Source organism: Urocitellus parryii, chromosome 5, assembly GCF_045843805.1.
Source record: "Urocitellus parryii isolate mUroPar1 chromosome 5, mUroPar1.hap1, whole genome shotgun sequence".
In the NCBI taxonomy this organism is placed as follows: Eukaryota; Metazoa; Chordata; class Mammalia; order Rodentia; family Sciuridae; genus Urocitellus; species Urocitellus parryii.
The window spans coordinates 97,260,288-97,282,736 of NC_135535.1; the positions used below are offsets into that span (position 1 = coordinate 97,260,288).

General features: G+C 36.8%; 1 protein-coding gene and 1 pseudogene across 1 annotated transcript in view; both read left to right on the forward strand.

The window, feature by feature from the left end:
• Window positions 1-1,282: 1,282 nt before the first annotated feature.
• On the forward strand, window positions 1,283-1,837 carry LOC144254963 (phosphatidylinositol N-acetylglucosaminyltransferase subunit P pseudogene; annotated as a pseudogene).
• A 5,370-nt stretch (window positions 1,838-7,207) lies between these two features.
• Window positions 7,208-22,449, forward strand: part of Lrp6 (LDL receptor related protein 6) — a 180,430-nt gene continuing 165,188 nt past the window's right edge. Inside the window, exon 1 of the mRNA XM_026412107.2 lies at window positions 7,208-7,495. Within this exon, the coding sequence (XP_026267892.1) occupies window positions 7,441-7,495 (55 nt within the window). The 5' untranslated portion in view covers window positions 7,208-7,440. The remainder of the gene's footprint in view (window positions 7,496-22,449) is intronic.

Sequence of the window (22,449 nt, forward strand, 5' to 3'; positions counted from 1 at the left end):
TGCCCTGGATATGCATATAGGCTTCTTGATTCCCCTGTATATACAGGAGCTTTTCAAAGCCCTCATTCCCCAAGCTTTACTCCTAGAATTTCAACATTTCCATTATTTACATAAACTGTTATCTTTTACCTTAGGAAGCACAGGTTTGTTCATTTGCCTTTCAGTATTTTTGAAGAACCTCCACTACATAGCCACTTTCTACCTTGCAAGAGTTCTAAGTTAGATAAAACAAAGGTAAGTCCCTTATATCAATTCTTCAGGGAGCCCTAAACAGGTCAAAATATGCAAACACATTTTCTTAGTAACAAGGTTCCCTTTTATCACTTCCAAACTCGGAACCTACAATGTGAAAATGGGCTAGTATCTTCTAGATCACTGCTATACCAGGCAGGGGATTGGACTAGGGTATGTTAAAACATGACAAAAAAACATGACCTCTCCTACCATGTTCATTCTCTTGATTATGTGGTTACTTTGTTGTCTATTTGCTAGAGTTTCAATAAAGTTGATTTTGACACTTCTTACCATTTTTTTTTGTATGTGTGTGTTCTGAGGAGGAAGACCTAGAATTCCCTACTCCACCATTTTCACTGATCTTGGCACCAATATCTCTCTCTTGTATTTGTAACTCCCTTCTCCAGTACTTAGAAACCCAGATTCTATTATCTTTAATATAATTACTTATTAGATTTCCCTTCTATATGTAACCAATAGTCTAACTCTGTAGTTATCCTCTTCCCTGCACAGACACCTTTTTTTTTTCCTTTGCTCTGACATTGATTCTCTATTCCAGGCAACCCTCTACCTGTACATGTTCTTTCATTCTGTTTGGGGGCTAACTTGAGAACTTTGATGTGCAGTGTTTTTATTTATTATTAATATTTTGATAATCATTATAGGGGTTCATATGATTGATGTTGAAATAAGAAAAAATATTAGCAGAAATAAGTAATACTTATTTTCAAATTATAATGAATCCTTCTTAGGCATCCACATCTTACTCTCATGCTGTAACCAGAAACAAGTATTATTACCATTCAAAGATGGAAAATTAGAGGCAAGAAGGCCATTCTTCATAGTATCCACCAGATTTATGGTAAGCAGAAGTTCCCTCTTTGATGTTAGGGAATCCTGTAATACGTCCTTTCTCAGCTCCCTCTTCTGTTCTTAGCAGCAGCTCTTCCAAACCTTCATCACCTTCCTGAACCTCACTCCACATTCTTTTTTATTTCACTCTCAACAGATTGGCTTAGTTTCCATTTATTAAGACCATCAGGGGCGCTGAGGTGGCCGTGTGGTCGGGAGGGGCAGATTGTCCAAAGCCTCAGGGAAAATGGTGGAAAATTCACCGTCGCCATCGCCAGAAAGAGCGATTTATGGCTTTGTTCTTTTCTTAAGCTCCCAGTTTGGCTTCATACTTTATCTTATGTGGGCTTTTATTCCTGAATCTTGGCTAAACTCCTTAGGCTTAACCTATTGGCCTCAAAAATATTGGGCAGTCGCACTACCTGTATACCTCCTTATTACTATAGGAATTGGTTATGTACTCTTATTTGGAATTAACATGATGAGTACTTCTCCACTCAACTCCGTTCATACAATCACAGATAACTATGCTAAAAATCAACAGCAGAAGAAATACCAAGCAGAGGCCATCCCAGCATTAAGAGATATTTCTATTAGTGAAGTAAACCAAATGTTCTTTCTTGCAACCAAAGAACTTTACAACAAAAACTGAGTTGCATGTAAAGATGCTAATATCAAGCATGTTTTTTGACAGAATAATTTTGACCATAATTTTTTATTTTTTCTTATTATTGCTCAATATTGAAATGTAAAAAAATAAAAGTTATTCTTCTCTTAAAAAAAAAAAAAAAAAAAAAAAGACCATCAAATCTTTCTTTCACTATTTCTTCTCCCCAAACCCAATTTACAGTTATCAGGGAAGATTTAGGTTTTGTGGTGCCTAAGCATGTGCAATCAGGGAAAAGGATATTTTAAAGAAAATAAATACAAAAATCCCATACTTTTGTAAATTTTACAAAAACCTATGATCATGCTGAATGATTGCCAAGGTCCCTCCCAACGCCACTGGAAGGAGTCTGTGAAAATGTGGGAGGAGGGAAAAAGTTAAAGGTTAAGCAACTTCTTATAGCCTCACTCATTCTTCTCTCCTCCAGATGTGGTGGTCCTCCCCACTCTCCCTCCTCTCTCTCTTCCTTCTCCTGTCCAAGGCTAATCCATTTGCTAAACTCCAGATCCTCTGTGAAATCTCTGATTCACTTTTCTTTGCCCCTTCTTTATTGGATCACTCACTTCAGGTTATAAAGATGATCATGTTCCTCTTAAATTTGGAAAAACAAAGTAAGCAATCATCCTTAACCAAGTCAACTCCCAAATTCCTTTCCAGCCAAAGAATTTGCTCTTTTTCCTTTAACAACAAGATTTTGGAAAAACTACTGTCCTCTCTCCCTGTTTCCCCTTCATTTCTCAATTCATTGCACACTTGATTTGGCTCTCATAATGCTGTTGAAACTACTTTGGCCAAAGTCACCAATGACTATTTTGTTTCAAGTTTATTAGTGATTTTTAAAAAGTAGCTATTTGAATTAAAAGAGTAAGAATGTTCCTCCTAGTAGCTCAAATAATAATAAAAATGTCTAAAGTAGAATTAAGTCTCTTCCACCCTTTTTAAGTACACTGCTCTCTGTCCACTCATGTTTACTGCCCCTACTTTGTACTCTGTCTAGCCAAATCCAAAACTGACATGTATACAACTACATATGATTTCTCTCTTTCTCTCTTCCCCTTCATTCTTTTTCTTCTAAGTAAAAAATTCCATCATGCAGACACACTATTCTGTAACTTGCTCTTCAGTTAACAATATATGACTGCTATATTTAAAAATTCATACATATTAATCTACCATTCTTTTTGGCAGTCATATGATATCCCATAATAAAGACGTAACATTGTGGCCTCTTATGCAGATGCAGTGGCACACACCTATAATCTCAGTGATTTGGGAGGCTGAAACAGGAGGATTACAAGTTTGAGGCCAACCTGGGCAACTTAGCTAGACCCTGTCACAAATAAAATAAAAAGGGATGGGTGTGTGGCTTAGTGATAGTTCAGTTCCTGAGTTCAGTTCCTAGTACTGGGGTTGAGGGTTGGGAGGAAGACATATACTTGTTTATTAAACTATTCCTCCTTGAAGGGTATTTGGTTTTCTTTTTTGATAAGGCTGAATCATAAAACTGTTTTTTTTGTAGACTTATTTTTTTCTATTATATATAATGTTATAATAAATATCTGTGTACACACCTCTATAAACTTTTGCTTTTATGGATAAATTGCTAGAGATTTCTATTTTCTAGTTTGGAAAGTTTGTATATTTTATTTCCAAATTGCTTTCCCAAAGTGTTGGCAAAATGTATGGGTCCCCTCAGTGACTTTTTTTTTTTTTTTTTTTGGTGGTGGTATCAGGGACTGAACCCAGGGTCTTGTGAATGCTAGGTAGGCACTCTACCAACTGAGCTATATCTCTAGACCCATCAGTGACCTTTTGGTCAGTTTTAAGTCCCAACATTCTTTTTCAGAGCTTTGTTACAAAACATTGTATTTGTCATTGTTGACTATACTTTCTTTCTTTCTTTTTTTGGTTCTGGGGATTAAACTCAGGGGCACATCCACAGCCCTATTTTGTATTTTATTTAGAGACAGGGTCTCACTGAGTGGCTTAGCACCTCACTGTTGCTTAGGCTGGCTTTGAACTCTTTTTTTTTTTTTTTTTAAATACATTGTAGTTGGGCACAATATCTTTATTTATTTATTTTTATGTGGTGCTGAGGATTGAACCCAGGGCCTCACATGTGCTAGGCGAGCGCTCTACCACTGAGCCCCAGCCCCAGCCCTGGCTTTGAACCCTTGATCCTCCAGTCCTCAGCCATTGGGATTACAAGTGTGTGCCAGGCACCATGCCTGGGTGACTTTACACCTTCTTTTGTGGTAGTACTTTCAGCCATTTTCTACCTGCCTCTTTTTGGTCTCTTTTTCTAGCTTTTCTTCTGATTGCCTCTAAATATTTTATACCACATAAATTCTGTCTTGGCTCATATTTCTAGTTATGGTTCTAGACAGATTTTTTTTTTTTCATTGTTGAGGACTGAATCCAGGGCCTCACACATGCTTGGAAAACATTTTATCACTGATCACTTTATCTAGAATTTTACCCTCAGCCCACGAATAGCCCCAAAGGTGACTTCACCTGAATGAGGAAAGTTTTCCTTACTTCCTTTTCCTTAATTAAGATGCCTTTCTGCCACTTCACAGGAAATTTTGGTAGTAACTATTGAGTATTCTATAAGCTGTCCCCTGTGGTATATAAGTTCCGCAATCATTGTTCATGATTGTTTTCCCCATTCCTCTGCTGAATCCTAACTTCTTGTTTTGTTCTTGTTCTTCTTCTTTTGGTACTAGGAGTTGAATCAAGGGCTGCTTAACCACTGAGCCATATCCCCAGACTTTTTTATTTTTTATTTTGAGACAGGATCTTACAAAGTTGCTGAACCTGGCCTTGAGCTTGCCATCCTCCTGCCTCAACCTTCTGAGTTGCTGGGATTACAGGTGTGTTCCACCATGCCTGGCATGTCCCAACTTCTGTACCAGATCTTTCTGCTGTGTATTTCCAATTGAATGCCATACAAATGTCTCCCATATTAAAGACCCACTGTGTAATTTATTACTCCCTCTCTTTAAAAATGCTTCTTATGCATTTCTTTTCTTATTAAAATGAAACTCCCATTATACTGAGGTACTTAGAAACCTGGAAATTCATCCTAGATTCTCTCTTCTCTGTTGATAGATTTATATGTATTGATTTGGAAGTATAGTTGTGATAGTTTACCAAGTTCTACTGTTTTGATCTCATGTTTTTCAAAACCATATCTTTTTGAGTGTCAGTGCTGTTGTCCTGACCATTCTTTTCCCAGATTTCTCTACCATATGCAAATATCTTCAATGTCTACATTGTCAATAGGTTGACATCTAAAACTCTAAGCTTGGCTTAAAAAGCTCTTCATTATTAAACCCAATGTCTATTTAGTGGTCTAGTCTCATTTCCTGACATACCATAAAAGCACCCCATTTAGCTATGTGGCTTTACTTTCAAATCCCCCAGCTCTCTAGTAATTCAGCTTTGCACGTGCAATCCTGCTTGGAACTCCTTGTCAGTCTTGTTGTCCTGGCAAACTCTTACATTTCCAGTCTCAGTTCTATAGTTATTTCCCCTTCTCCAATGGTCTAGAAAGACTTCAGTACTTTCTACATTCAGCAATTTTTACATGTTTAATTATTCGATTAATTAGTGTTTCCAAACTAGTTTGTAAACTTCCTGAATGTATGGACTATGATTGCTCTCATCTTTAAATCTCCAATACTTAATTCAGGGGCTGGGGACTGGCATTTAATACATTCTTTAGTGACTGAGAAAAAGATTAATTTTGTAATAAGAACAGCATCCTGGTTATGGATTATGCCTAAGCTCCAGATTTTCACTTAAGTACCTTTAAAAAAATTGTGATAAATATATAATGTGCTAAAAGAAATTGAAGAAAAGTATATCTTCATCCTAATGCCTATTTTAGTGCACTTACTTCTAGTCTTTGCTCAAATATGTGCTCTCTCTCTGTAGGCTTATATATTTGTATTATATATATTTTATATAACTATAAATAAAATTTATGTTCATGTTCCACTTTTTTTTTCTTCTTTGTGCTGGGCATTAAACCTAGGCCCTTAAACATGCAAATACTCTAGCACTGAGCTATACCCAGAGCCCCACTTTCACTTTTTAAAAGTTCAACTAATTGTAAACATTTTCCAACATTCTTGCACAATCCTCCAAATTGGGTTGGTCCTGCTAGTTACTACTTACTTGAGTGACCTTGGGTAAGTCACTGAACTTCTTTCAGGTTCTCATTTTCCTTCTGTGTGCAATGAATATAATAAGTAACAAAACCTGTCTTACCCCCAGGTTGTTTTGAGTGTCAAATATGATAAAGTGTGTGCAAGCACCAGGTGAACTCCAGTGTCACTAAGATTTTAGTAACACTGGTAGTAGCTCGCTTCCTTGCCCATCTGCCTGCAGGTAAGGGCGTGTGACAGCTGGGCAGAATGCACTTGATGTCTCCATTATGGTTAACTCTTGGAGTGCCACAGCCTAGACTGAAGTCGGTTGGGTGATTTCATGAGGCGTCCAAGCCATTACTCCTGTATGCCCAGTGCACTTGGTACGGCAGAGGATATGCAAAGTTTTATTCTGGGAAATTCTTTCCTCAAGTAGAGAATTGATCATCAAAGCATACCAAACATTCATTATTAAATGCGATTTGTAAAATGCCCAATGCAGTCTTGTCCAATTGCCACTTGGTTCTGCTAGGGGAGCTGACGCCTTTATCTTGGAATTTTATCTGCCAGTTTATAAACCTTTAGTCTTTGTCAGGATTAACTCTGGGGTTAAGTCTGTATTTCCAAAAACCCAGGATAAAATAAAAAATCTGTTTTGAGTTGGCGTTTCACCTGACCCACGTTTAAAGCTAGTGCAACCAGCATTTTTCTTTTTAAGAAAAGAGATGCTTAAACCAATCTCCAACCCTGAAGACGGGATTCATCGCTGGTGACAGGATCCTCCGCTGCTCCTGAAGCACAGACACGCGGCTCGGCAGCAGTTGGTCCTCAGCCCCCGGCCCAGGTGACTGCCTGCGTGGACACGGAGCCCCACCTGGCCGCGCCGCCGCCCGCCGCACAAAGAGCGGGGCAGGCGGCGGCCGGGCCAAGCCGCAGAAAGTAGTCCCGACCACGCCGGCTCCAATGTTTTTCGACGTCGCTTCACGCCCTCCGCGGGGAGGGTCGGAGCCACCGGGCCGGGAAAGAATCCCATCGGAATGCGCCGCCGGGCGGCCTCTCCCCTCCAGCAGACCTCTGCTCACGCGGTACATCTCCCGTGGTCTCCTAGCACAAGCGTGCGCACTGGGGTCCCCACCTCTTTTCCAACCTGCGCGAGAGTCGGCTCTGAGGGAGGGGGCCGGCCGCGCGTAGGGAGACCTCGTCGGCGACTCTTGGAGGAGGCCGGGCGGTTGTATCCCTGCGCGCTGCGCGAGAGGAAGAGACTGAATGAGGAGCAGCGCGGGGGAAGTGGGGCGCCGGGGGAGGAGGCGGCGGGATGGGAGCAGACGCTGGCGTCGCGCGAGCCCGGGGCAGAGCGGCGCGGTAGAGAGGGCGGCGGCGGCGCGCGCGGAGCCTTGACGTGCCCCTTTCTTTCTTCTCTCTCTGGAAAGCATGAGCGTGCAGACCTGCCGCTGCGGCGGCCGCCCGGGCTCCTCGCCTCCCCCTCTTCTGGCCGCCCCTCGCCGGTAAGAGTAGAGAACGCGAGAAGGGAAGATGGGGGCCGTCCTGAGGAGCCTCCTGGCCTGCAGTTTCTGTGTGCTCCTGAGAGGTGAGAAGAGTGGGGGGACCGGAAAGTTGGTGGGATTTTGGAAAGGGGGGTGGCCTTGTTTTGTGTGTCTGGGGGGAGGGGAGGGAAGAAGGGAGGGAGAAGACGGGGAAGAGAGCGAGGAGAGAGAGGCCTGGTGGTGGGGAAGGAGAGGGAGAGAAAGGGGCCCGGGAGAAGGGGCTGTGCGCACCGTGCGCCTGGCCACAATGCAGACCCCTGCCTGGGTTTCCAGACTGTCTGGACAAAGCTGAGCCTAGGTCTGGGCTGCTTGTCTTGGCAGACCCCTGGCACCCCATTCTATCGGAATGACTGAGTGTCTTGTGTACCTCTTTGCCTGGAGTTTCTAGGGAAAAGGGTCTTTGTACGTATTTTGGCTTTAAAAATGTTTGAGCCCACGGTGCTTAATGTTGGCTTCTCTCTCGAAGCTCTCACCTTTTCCATGTCTCTTAGATGAACTTTTAGAGCCCTCTTACTATTTTTCCGGACCTTGTTACAACTAATAATTGGCTTCCGTTTGGGGAATAATGATCCTGGGTGAGAGCACAGTTGGAAAGTGACTTCGAGGTTATAGGTCGAGCGTTTCAGCAATGGGAATCATCTGAGCTTCAGCCCATAATAAAATACAAACGTTGCCCTCGTAACCCCTGGTATTCAGGACTTGCCCCTATTTTCGGAGTATGCAATTGTACAGTTGGCACCAAGTAGGGAAGTCGTCCTTGTGTGACGAGCCTATCCTGGGAACTAAATTATCATTTGCTGTGCACTCTTGGGGACTGCTTGGCACTTTGGTAAATATTACAGACTTCCCTGGATAATTTGCTCTGGGAACCACTCGGGTTTAGTGCCTCTATGATGTTTTGAATTGGACCGCAAAGCTGACACATATGCTTTGACTTTTATTTTGTGACAGTTTCTAAAGTATTTTGACTAGCTGGCAAGATTGTCCACAGGTCGTCTCAAGTCTGTTAAGAGTTGAAGATGAGATGACACTGATGCTATCAAGCATTTACCAGCAGAAGAATTTAAGTGCCGCTTGATGCAATGGCTTGTAGTTTTGGTTTTCTTAATTTTACTTGTGTTCATAGTCAATTTTTTTCAGGTATGGGACTTCAGGAAGCTTTGGAGATTTTTTTTTAGCCATTAATTTAACAAGCTAACTTTGTTAAATCCTCTAAAACTTAAGAAGTTTGTAGAACATGGTAATAAATAATCTGTGGTATAAATGTGACAGGTGTGTCATTTCGGTGTGTCTATATGTATTTTTGATGAGAGTGCCTTTTTTTTTTTCAGAAGGAACATTTACTTTCGCTGCTCTTCTGCACCATTATTATGTTTACATATTCTATTTATACTTAATAATAATTATGTCTTGTAAGCATATTTTGAATTGTCTAGTTATATATATATATATATATATATATATATATATATATAAACTCAAGAAAGATAGTGCTTTAATTTTCATGGCAGAGTACTTAATTCAGTGTTAGGTACTTGAGGAATTCAATAAGTGTGTATTATTTTAGTATACCCTTCACTGAAAGATTTTGCTTTAGCTGTGAGAAAGAATTATATCTGATATAAGAATATGTATTTAAGACAGAAATTGATAGAAATTAAACAAATATGACACCAGTGGATTGTAAAGTCTAGGGGAAATTAAATCCATAACCTGCATACTTCTGGTTCCCCAGTTGTATTTCTTGGAGGGGAAGGGTGTGAGTGATATAAATGCTGTTTGTTTATTTTAACACCAGGTTTGAACCCAGATGTAAATTTGTTCATTACTTGAGTTTAGAGAAGTAGTTATATGTTTTGAAGTAATAAGAGCTGAAAGAGTTAATAGGCAGTCTCCTTTCTACTACCAAAGCTTTCAAAAGTGGAGCTCTTACTTTAGATGTAGCATAATAACCGTATAAAGTGGTCTTTATATTTAACAGTATTTAATGTGAGTACATATCATTTGAACTAAAACTCTTTTGATGTGAAAAATTTTTTGTTCATTATTTATATTGTCGTGACTCCTTGATAATGTGTGTCATCCTCTGTTTTGGTAGTGATACCTAGTCAACCTTGGACTCCAAGGAGAAAAATATTAATTTGTTTTAAGGTCATTTTTCTAAAGAGTTGGAGCTTTAACATTGGGTATGTGATGGGGTGTGAGACTGTTTGGGAAACCTGTTGTCCTGTAACCTTGTTTAATCAGTAGCTGAAAGCCAGGAAATACTATCATGATCCAGGCTGCATTCCTTTCTCCATCATCAGGTAGCAAAGTACAATGGAAAAATTGAGGGATTTTAACACGAAAATCTTGATTTTTAAACCAAAGCTTCACTTCTTCTTAACTTTGTGGTTTGGTCCATTCAGTTTCTCTGGGTCTCAAGTTTTTTTATTTGTGAAATGTGGGTGATGATAGATGTATGTCTGCCTAATTTGCAGGATTATTTGACATTTTAAGTAAATGAATTTAAAGTGCTTTACAAGTTTTTTTCCATCACTGAGCTGTATCCCCAACTCTTTGTCATAATCTTTGATTATTTGTGGATGTAACCTGAACTGCTGGGGATTTGAGGTTTAATTTGTGATTGATTGATGAATTCTTAAAGGTAGATGGGATCTTGGTCTTTCAGCAAATATGTATGAGATACCTACTATACAATAGCTTCTGGTATAGTGGTGAACAAAACAGACATGGTCCTTGTTCTGATGGACTCTGCAGTTTAGGTTGCCATTCTTATCATTCTTTTTTTCCACGGAGAAAATACTATCTCTGCTTTTTGATAAGAATTATAAGTTTTGAAATACTATCAAAGTGTATATTTTAACCTTATTTGAGGAGGCTTTAGTTTTGTAAAAGTTCTTTGCTGATTGCTTTTTTTTTTTTTTTTTTTTTTTTTTGTGGGCTGGTGGTAATGGTACCAGAATAAAGCAATAAAGCACTGTTGTCCAAACTTGTTTTTCTATACAAGTGATCTTTTTAAGGCCCCTTCCCGACTTTAAAATCAGATATTTTAATTTTTTTGGGAAGAAGAATGAATTTTGGAGAGGAAATGAAAAGAACAAAGTTATAGTTCTGTTTTTCCTTAGCTACTTTGTGACCTTGGATAAGTTACTGTCTTTGTTAGGGTAAGGAATCTGTAATTTATATTATTACATTAAGGGCTCTGAGAAATCCTGAAGTAAAAAGAGACCAGTTTTAACTTTAATTTCATATTTCCCATATTTGACAATGAAAATTTTTATAAGTTCTTTTAACATGCCACTGGACTTCTGCTCCAAGAAATACACTTGGAGAGTGTCTCTAAAGGTAGTATGGTGCTGTCATAGTAGACATTCAATAAATGGTCACTATTTAGATGGCCACATTAAGAGAATAATGCTTAGAAAAGACTAGTAAAAACATTTTAAGTGCCTGTTATGTTCCAGTAATTGTTTTTGGCAATAATTTTAGACCAGTGGTTTTTGAACTTCAAAAATTTTTCTGCAACGAAAACAAAAGCTCCATAAAATGCATTTACTTCTGATATTTTCTGTTTTGTTTTATATAAAATACGATGGCCAAACTTTTACTCTCTAAAGGGTAGCAATCCAGGGACACTACCACTGAACTATATCCCCAGTCCTTTTATTTTGAGACAGGGTCTAAGTTTGCTAAAACTCTGTTGCCTCAATCTCCTGAGCACCTGGGATTATTAGTGTGTGCCCTGTTAAAGCGGCATCTGAACAATGCTTTTTTAAAAAGGTGATGATTATTATGAATAAGCTAGAGATAGATAACTCAGTTAATTATGATACTTACTTAAGGGTTGAGTATGGTGGAGTCAGGTGTGTTGTAATGCACAACTGTAATCCTATCTGGGTAAAGAGGATTGTGAGTTTGAGGCCAGTGTGGGCAATGCAGTGAGATTCCAGCTCAAAAAATAAAGTTAAGTATGGATAAAATCACTTTACCAAAACATTTTCTAAGTGAGAAATTATTTGGCATTGGGGATTAAACTCAGGGGCACCTAACGGCTGAGTCACATCCCCAGCCCTTTTTTGTATTTTATTTAGAGATAGGGTCTCATTGAGTTGCTTAGGGTCTCCCTGAGTTGCTGAGGCTGACTTTGAACTAACAATCCTGTCTCAGTCTCCTGAGTTTCTGGGATTACAGGTATGTGCCACTGTGTCCAGTAGAAATTATTATTATTATTTTTTCTTTTCTAATTTATTTATTTTTTAGTTGTAGTTGGACACAATACCTTTTATTTTATATATATATATATATTTTTTTTTTTTTTGTTTTTTTTTAATGTGGTGCTAAGGATCTAACCTGTGACTTACAGGTGCTAGGTAAGCACTCCAAAACTGAGCTACAATCCCAGCCCTGGAAATTATTATTTTTTTTTAATAAGAATTTAAAATTATTCTGGGACCTGGGTTGCAGCTCAGCTATAGAGTGCTTGCCTAGGACGTGTGAGGCACTGGGTTCAATCCTCAGCACCACATAAAAATAATGAATAACTAAATAAATAAATAAAGGTAAATATATATGTGTCCATCTACAACATATATATTTTTAAAAAAATTATTCCACACCAAGTAGGTTATGGGGCTAGGAGCCTTCCTCCTTATTGGAATGCTTTATTGTGAAGTATAATTTTAAATATGCTCATATATCCAATTTAAAAGATATTTTATAAGTCTGAGAAGGATGACAAGTGAACTTCATTACTATGCACTCTTAGCTGCATGTTATGTGGTCTTTATTTGTAAATTTTTTGATTTATGCTAATGAAGAAATAGTTTTTAGATGGTAAAGTTTCTTTTTTTTAATATTTTTTTTAGTTGTAGATGGACATAATATCTTTATTTATTTTTATGTGGTGCTGAGGATTGAACCCAGTGCCTCACATGTGCGAGGCGGGCACTCTACCACTGAGCTACAGCCCCAGCCCCAGAAAAATTTCTTTATAATAGTTTTTTTTTCCCCTTAACATACTGCTGTGTACCAGAGCTTTGGACATATTGGATACTGTAAATTTTACACTTAAAGCGTATAAAATATGTGAATATTTATAACATTTATACAGTCTTATTTGGAACTTAATTTTGTGTTTTATCTAAAATCATTGGTTAGACATGGTTAAGTTATACATTTATAACTATTAGAAAGATTTCTTACACAGGTTATATATGGAAAACAGACTATTTAGAAAAAAAATCAATGTATTTATACTAAGGTTTGAAATTGAAGTGTGGATTATGTATTTTCTGGTTTTAGAATGTAACTATTGCATTAATAATAATATACTTATTCTCACATATAGTTAGCCTTCCAAATCAGTGTTCCACATCCATAGATTCAACCAACTGTTGATTGAAAATATTTGGAAAAAACACTTTTTTTCTTGTCATTATTCCCTAAACAATACAATATTTACATAGGTGTTACATAAGATATGTTATAAATTATATTAGGTAGTATAAGTAATCTTGAGATGATTTAAAGTATTTCGAGGAATGCACTTAGGTTATATGCAAATACTACCCCATTAAGGGAAAACCTTCAGATTTTGGGGTCCAGGAGGATTGTTATTATTATTTGTGGTGCTGGAGATATATAATCTCTCTCACACATGCTAATAATAAGCAAGTGCTCTACCACTGAGCCATACCCCCAGTCCCTGTGGGGTGGGCATGGGGTCTGGAGTGAGGTGAAAGGGAAGCATCTGGAACCAGTCCATCATAGATGTTGAGGGATGATTATATTTTTATCTTTTTTAGTTTTAAATGGACACAATACCTTTATTTTATTTGTTTCTATTTTTTATGTGGTGCTGGGGATTGAACCCAGTGCCTCATGTTAGCATTTGCTCTACCACTGAGCCACAACCCTGGACCTGTGATTATATTTTTTTAAACCGGTGTTTTGGAGATAAAAATCTATGTACCATAAAAATCTCCATTTTAAAGTATACAGTAGTTTTAGTATACTCACATGGTTGTACAGCTGTCACCACTGTCTTATTCCTGAACATTTTTAGCACCCTCCAAAAAACAAACAAAAAACAAAAAACAAACCGCACTCTAAAAATAACTCCGTATGCCTCTTAGCATGACTTGTGGGGAAGGAGAGAAGCCTGACAAAACTTTGGTCAAGGCAAGATAATGGGTGAATAACAATAGCAATTGTGATGAACACTTCTTAGTCCCCCTGTTGCTTAAAACAAAACGTGTCACTATTAGGGATAGAACAAGAGTCACTGTACAGTTGGTCTCATTAGACTTGGCTTGTAATGTTTATATTTGGTAGCAACAATAGTAATTTACTAGGTAGGTCTTTAAAGTTTTGCTGAAAGCTTTTCAAGGACTTTTAGATTGGAGATTGGAGGGCTTTTTTTCTTTTCTCTCTGTGTGTGTGTGTGTGTGTGTGTGTGTGTGTGTGTGTGTATGTGTGTGTATGTGTGTGTATACGCCCGCCCGGCTGGAGATTGAACCCAGGGCCTTGTTCATGTGAGGCAAGCACTCTACCAACTGAGCTACATTCCTAGCCCTAGATTGGAGTTTTAAAACCCTCTTGAGGCTAGAGATGTGAGTCAGGAATTTACCTTCAGGTTTTACTTGTACCTGTAGATTTGAGTTATTTCCTGCCTTGTTGAGGTTTACAAAATATTCTAGGGTTTCTGGGCCCTCTAGGAAGTGAGCATTCTTAATTCATCTGTGAAGCTAGGAACTCTGTAAGCCATTTACCTTGACAAGTTTCCCAAAAGAGCTATAAGCATGGCTCATAAAATCAACTGTAGCTCCTTTAAAGTGTCTAGTCATATCAGATTAAAGGAGCAGCACTTTCAAATATCCAAAGTTATATAACAGTGTTTCCAACCAGAGGCAGACTCAGTGAACCTATGCAAATAACTATGTTGCTATGAGAAGAATACTTAATAATTGAGTTTTTGAATTCTGGAGGTGACAGGAGAAACTGAGAGATAAATGTTTGTTTTACTTCATAAAACATAGTCTGCTTACATGATTATAGATAATTTCAGAGAAGAAAGAGAGGGGGTCCTTATATCCAGGAAATATAAAATTAAAATGAGCACTGTTTTAAATAAAACCCATAATATTCCTTCAGCACTTTATTCAGTTCTACATAATTAACTCTTGTTCTCCTGGATCTGTGTTAGCAATCTCTTGAACTCTTCTACTTCTCTACTACTAGCTTTTTGGAAATCCTGACTCATAACACTGATGTGTTCTCATCTGTCTATATGATGCCATCAGAAGAAACCTGTGCGCTAGTGTAACTGGCAGTTCTTTTTCAATAATACTTTTTTTTTTTTTTTTTTTTTAGAGACAAGTACTTTGACCTGTATACTTGCAGGTATGTTCAGAGTAAAACAAAACAAAAGTATCTGAACTGGATGAGGTGGTGCATGCTAATACTCCCAGACTTTGGAAGCTAGGATCACAAGTTTGAGGACTTCTCAGCATTTTAGAGAGACCCTCAGCTTTTAGGGAGACCATGTCCCAAAATAAAAAAGACTGGAGATGTAACTCAGAGGTAAAGCACCAAAGGTTTAATCCCCAGTATTTGGAGGTAGTGTGTATGTGGGGGGTGGGGAGGCAATGACAACAAAACAAAACACCCTCCAATAAAGCCTATCTGTAGATAACCAAAAGACTTCAAATAGTATAATTAATATATTGCTGATAATTTTAAAAGTGAAAGATCTAATGAGTGGTTGTTATTAAAAAAAAAAAACACAATTTTGATGTGGATGTTGGTATGAAAACCAACATCAAGTCAATCCTAAAAAGTTTTGACAAAATATCTATAAGCAATAATGATTAGCAATTTAAAGAAAATTGCTATTACATATAATTTATAAATATAACCTCAAGAAAACAATCCTAAAGATATGTAATGATCCTGAGTCATAGAAGGTTATAAATTTATCAAGCAGAATATATGTAGAATATAACAAGATCATTCTATTATAGAATAGAATATAATAAGATTCTACCAAGATTATCAAGTAAAAAGATTTAGTCTATAATAGGCCTTTAACATCTGTGTAATAAAATTTCATATGTAAATATGAATTCTCAGTTGAGAACCACTGACCTAATGAGAAGATAGATTTTTCAAATTAAAGAAGTAGCCAGGAGCAGGGCACACACCTGTAATCCCAGCTTCTCTGGAGGCTGAGGAAAGAGGATTGCAAGTTATAGGCCAGTCTTGGCAATTTAGTGAGATCCTGTATCAAAATAAAAAAATAAAAAGGACTGGGGATGTAGTTCAGTGATAGAATGCCTCTGCGTTCAACCCCCTCTTCCTCTGCAAAAACAAACAAACAAAAATTAAAGAAGTAAAATTGTGATCATGTTAACATTAAAACAAACAAATATGGAATTACTAAAGGCACTATACTGTTGTTTAATGTCAGGCAAAGTAGTACCAGGAATACATCTACAGTGAGAGCATCACTAAATTTCTAGGAACTTCATGCCAGTATACAGTGTCTGAAATAATTCATATTAATAACAGTCCACCTATATAGATTTAATTTAGGGAGGATAAGTATCTCTTTATTTGACAGTGCTTCCCATTCAGCTTATAATGTTTTGATCAAATAAACAATTAGTTTTAACTTCTGAGTTTTACAAGGTGAAAAAATAAATTCCTTGTGATTTCCAGGGGCCCTTGGAAAATCTCAGACAGTTGTTAGTATAAAAGACATTATTTAGGATTTGATTTGAAAAGGCAGAATGTCAAAAGTTCTCAGGAGATTTGAATGTTTAAATAGAAGCATGGGTTGATGAGAAAAACTATTTGACTACATTTTAATCTAAGTGACAAAAAGATGTTTAAAAGTAAACATAGGAAGTAACATAATGGTAAGGAATCTTAGCTCTTTGGAAAGGAGTATCAGAGTAAAATCAAAAACTTATCTGTAGGTGACAAAATACTCCAAATGGTATGATTAATCTGTTATTGATTATTTTAAAAGTGAAATAGCTAGAGTGCTTATTACAAAAAGTAATGCATTTATTGACAAGGATGTTTGGTGTTTTTTGTGGCATGCAAACCAAAATCAAGTCAATTCAAAAAAATGAGAAGACGTTGTTTTTTGAATAATCAAAGACATAACAAAGTCAATATTAAGTTCAAGAAATTCTGGTAAAACAGTCTTATGTCTTCCAGGGAGATTATTATTCAGAATGCAAAGACAAACCTTTTATAACCTCTTTATTAGAGCAGACCAATAATCCAGGAAAATTTGTTGCTTTATTATTATTTTTTTAGTTGTAGTTGGATACAATATCTTTAATTAATTAATTAATTTTTATGTGGTGCTGAGGCTTGAACCCAGGACCTCTCCTGTGGTAGACAAGTGCTCTACTGCTGAGCCACAACCGCAGCCCCAATTTGTTGCTGTTAATAGAGCCAACCCAACTCTAATTTTGTATAAAGATATTAAAGTACATTTAAGAAAATGTTGTAAATAAACCTAGGAAATCTTAGCTGGCCTTGACCACAACAAATATAGTTCCTTTTTCATGAATTTAAAATACTTATATCCATTCAGGTTTTGTCCTATGTTTTCTTCTTTCTCATTTTGAAACAGTTAAGTCATTTATGAGAAAACTTTTCTTTTTCATTAACAAAAACTCATCCTACATACCTTGCATACAAAGTTGTTTTCCTTTCTGTACTATAGAGTCTCATTTACATGTAAGATTATAACTCAGTATAATTATAGTAACTGCTGTTTTACACAGAAAGCTATGAGGTGGATGGATAATTTTGAAACTGTCCCACACCAGCATTTTGTAGTAGACTAGCAGAGCTTATGGGATAATACAACTTTTGACACTACAACATCTTATTGTGGCAAAACTGAGTATGTTCTTCTTTTTAAAATTTTTTTTTCATTTTTTAGGTGGACACCATATCTTTATTTTATTTTTATGTAGTGCTGAGGATTGAACCCAGTGCCTCATGCATGCTAGGTGAGCACTCTACCACTGTGCCACAATCCCAGCCCCTGAGTATGTTCTTTAATAAACTTAAATATATATATAGCTTCTCTGTAGCATAAAAATACAAGGCAGAAAACTGTATAAACTTGAAATTATGCTTCACTGTTCAGTTTTACTTAGAAATGATCCGGATATTTAACGAATATCCATGAACTAACTTTGCACAAGTCAGGTTTTAAGTCACCAAAGATTTTCGAATCTGTCTTCAAGTTCGCTTATTAAGAACCTAATTATTTTTTTAAATTTTTATTAAAAAAATTTTTTTTTCTAATTAGTTATACACGACAGCAGAATGCATTTTGTTTCATGGTACACAAATGAAGCATAACTTTTCATTTCTCTTCTTGTAGATGATGTAGAGTCACAACATTTGTGCAGTCATACATGTACCTAGAGAGTGATGTCCTTCTCATTCCACCATCTTTCCTTCCTTCATACCCAGTCCCTTTCCTCCCTCCCCTTTGCCCAGTCCAAAGTTCCTCCATTCTACCCATATTCCTTCCCCTCATAATAGATCAGCATCCACTAATCAGAGAAAACTTTTGGTTCTTTGGATTTTTGGGATTGGCTCACTTCGCTTAGCATTATATTCTTCTACTCCATCCATTTACCTGCAAATGCCATAATTTTATTCTCTCTTTTTAAAAAAAATATTTTTTAGTTGTTTATGGACACAATACCTTTATTTTATTTATTTATTTTTATGTAGTGCTGAGCGTAGAAACCAGTGCCTCACATGTGCTGGGCAAGTGCTTTACCAGTGAGCCACAACCTTAGCCCCTTTATTCTCTTTTAATGCTGAGTAATATTCCATTGTGTGTATATACCACAGAAAAACCTAATTACTTTTGAAATAAAGTTTGTCAGATTAATGATTCAGTTTAGCCTAAAACAAATGGAGATGTAATGCTAGCATAGTCAGGCAAGCTGTGAAAATTTAGTAAAAACATACCCAAGTAAAATAAAGATGTATGTTTGTGTTATTAGATATTTAAAAAATTAAACAAGCAATTTATCAGTGTGGTCATAGGACATGATGTGTTTTCAGTTTACATGTTGAAAATATGTATGATGCAGATTATAAAAGAAATTTAGAGTCCTCATAGTGGAGGGCTGAGGTATGGAGGCTTTCTATTTTCGGCAAGGGGAATCAGAAAGCTTTTTATTTGGATCAAATATGAGTATGTATTAGACATAGAAAAAGAAAGGGAAAGTATTAAGATCATTTACTATTGGGGTAGTTTAGGTATAAGATCATGAAGGTCTAGAGTAGCATAGTGGTTCTAAAAATGGAGAAGAGGCACATTTAAAGAAGAGGCACATGGTAAAGAAGAATCAACAAGATGGTAACTGGCAGACTGGGGGAAAAGGAATGAGGCAAAGATGGCTCTAAGGGACATCAATAAGATCTGGAGAATTGTACTGTTGGCTGATGAAAAATTTTTGGAAAGAAAGATGATGAATTTAAATAAATGGGAAGAAGATTGGCCCAAAAGAAGTTGTAGGCATAGAACTTAAGGTTTAACTAGAGATGATTTGGAAATTAGCTGCATAAAGTTGTTTGTTGACCAGGTGAACTTGATAGTTTTTCATACTCTGTCATTTGGAGAACCAACAAAGAAATCTTGAAATGCTATATATGGAAAGGAGGAAGGTTTAAACCCAAAAGTAAACAAACAATAATGATTGCATAGTAAAAGCAGAACATTTTACTTCAGGTAGGGATATGGCCAACAGTGTTGAATGTTGCAAAGAAGTCAAGAAAAAGAACTAAGGGGAAAAAAACCCAAAACGTTGGATTTGGTTATGAAGGCTTAGAGAAAACAGTTTCAGCTGAGTGATGTGTAGGAAGTTAGACTAAGGGAATTTATAGCTAAAAGTACATACCAGTGTTATGAAATTTTTTTGGTTAAGAGAAATACAGTTATTTGCTTGATGGTAACAGGGTAGGATGTTAACAGCAAAATCATTGATAACAGGACCTCCATGAGCTGTTGAAGGTATAAGAAATACTAAACAACTGATAGAGCAAAGTTTCAGAGAGGAGATAGCCGAAATTTTTACTGTTGTCTTAGAGTAACTGGCCTTTGAGAATGATAACAAAGTAAGGGAGGTTAGGGAGAGATACAAAAAGTTTTTTTGAGAGGTATAAATTAAGATGTTGAAGATGTTTGACATTTACCTTTCTTCTTGCTTCATTGAGATTATGTGATCATCTGAGAATAAAGTATTTAGGACATGAAATTTGTCTGCAGGAGTGCAGAAAAGTTGGAAAAGGCTGCTACAGGATGTTTGGTAGGAGTTTAATAAAGGAAAACTAAAGATTCTTAAGCATCCATGAATATTTGGTAAAGAGGTATATGATTGATTATTTGGGTTGTTTTAGGAATTCAGGAAGTAGTGTTCTGGAATGGAAGGCTTTGAGTACATTGCACATATATGCTACAATCGGGGCAGGTGTGTGTGGATCCAGCTTCCTCTTTAGTAGATAAAAATAACATTACAGATCAAATTATATCTTTCAGTTATCCTAGTTATTTCTGAAAAGATATTGGTGGTGATATGTAGAAAGTGTTCAAGCATCAGAGAAATGATTGTACAAGATGTACTTGGGTTTCCTTTTAATAGTGTATGGGTTTATAGTCCTTTAGTAACTAGTACCTTGCTTCCTGCTTTTTTCTTTTTAGTACTTAGAAGTCTTGTGAGTCAACTTTAAATAACCAGGATTATTCTTTGATTTAGTAGACCAAAGTTTAGTGGAAATATTAATATTTGACTTGAAAGTTAGAAAGACATTTGGCTGCCATCTAATATCATGTTCAGATTTGGTATATGAACACTCTTCCTAAGTTAGTGCCATAAATTAAGAGTCCAATAAATATTCGATTATTATCATTCTTGGGTGTTAAAATTAAGTGCACTGGGGCTATTTCTTGTTCCTCTCTAGGACTGAGCATTGTACCCCTCACTAATAGGAACTTTTTCCCCTTATGTTTATATTTGGCCCAAGCTAAGAGAAGTTCAATATAAGATAATGTGGGCACTACAAGATAATGTAGGCGGCACTATCAGGACTGATAAATCAGCGTGATGTTTAAAGGCCTGAAATGAATTAAAAGTGAATTTAAAAAAAAAATGTTTTTAGTTGTTGATGGACCTTTATTTTATTTATTTATATGTGGTGCTGAGAATTGAACCCAGTGCCTCACACATGCTAGGCAAACGCTCTACCACTAAGCCACAATCACAACCCCAAAAGTGAATCCTTATTAAGAAAATTTATAGTTTTGCCAGTAGCTACAGCAGAATATGCAGCAGAATACGCAGAAAAGATTCTTAGTCACTTTTGAAGAAAAGGTTATCTTCCCATTTTGTTTTTTTTTTTTTGGGGGGGGGGCCGTGGTATTGGGGATTGGACCCAGGGGCACTTGACCACTGAATCACATCCCCAGCCCTATTTTGTATTTTATTTAGAGACAGGGTCTCACTGAGTTGCTTAGCACCTCACTGTTGTTGAGGCTGGCTTTGAACTTCTGATCCTTCTGCCTCCACCTCCTGAGCCCTGGGTTTACAGGTGTGTGCCACCACGCCTAGCTTCCTATTTGCTTTTGAATCAGAAAATTGGATTTAAGCTTGATTAAAAGAGGATTTTATATTGTACTTGTAGATGAACAGAGTGCATATTCATAACTCCATTTGGCAGGTACAGTCCATGGACTGACCTAAACATCACTATTTTTCTTTATACTTTTGTGAGCACTTTAATATTTTGGAATTACAGTAGTTTCTTTAAAAAGGAAATGGTTACTTTTAAATAGTAGTTGGACTTGGCTTTGGAAGTATAGCTTTAGAGTTTTAGTAATTATGAAAGGAGTTTATGTAGATTATTGCATCATAATTCTGGTCTTAGTCTTTATTCCATTTTTTATTCCAATCTCTAGATTGCTATTTAATATCACCACTAAATGCATTTGGTTATTTAAATTCACATTTAAGTGAATTAGTATCTATAAAGTTAGAAGTATAACTTGTTAGCTACATTTATTTTTTATTTTTAATTTTTAGTTGTAGGTGGACACAATACCTTGATTTTGTTTATTTATATGTGGTGCTGAGGATCAAACCCAGGGCCTCATACATGCTAGACGAGTGCTGCACTGGGAGCCACAACCCCAGTCCTATCAGCTACATTTTAAATACACCATAGTAACATGTGGCTGGTGGTACTGCGTTGCCCCAGTCCAGATAACATTTCTGTCATTAGGGACAGTTCTGTTGGACAGTGGTACTCTGGATTTTTAATTGCTACTTGGTACCAGGGAAGTATATGTCAGAAATTTGGAATAGATATTTTAAAAAAATTCCACAAAACCATAGAATTAATGCTACTTTAATCCTTTAATAGCTTCAACTTTCTCAAAATTAAATGTTATTTCTTTAAGATAGTTTAAATTTGTTTTTAGTTGTAAATGGACACAATATCTTTATTTTATCTATCTATCTATCTATCTGTTTATTTATGTGATGCTGAGGATTGAACCCAGTGCCTCACATGTGCTTGGCAAGCACTGTATCACTGAGCTACAACATCAACTCTTAAGATGAGTTTAATATTTAGTTTTGGTATCAGTCATTCTGATAGTATAGAGTAGAATAAAATAGGTTAAAATCTAGCTCTGCTGAACTTTTTATTTAACATTTTTCAGGTATAATTGTTATACCATAAATTGTACTTATATTAAGTATAAAATTTAATAAGTTTTTTTGGGGGGTGGTGTCAGTCTTTATTGTAGGGTTCCCACTGAGCCCAGCACTGGAAGGGAGTGCTCCTATCCTCGGTTGGAGCTGGGGAGTTCTGGAGTCTTGTTGTCCCCTGGCACTCAGACATTGGGAGTGGGTAGGGGTCACTTGGGAGCAATGAAGGGGTCAGT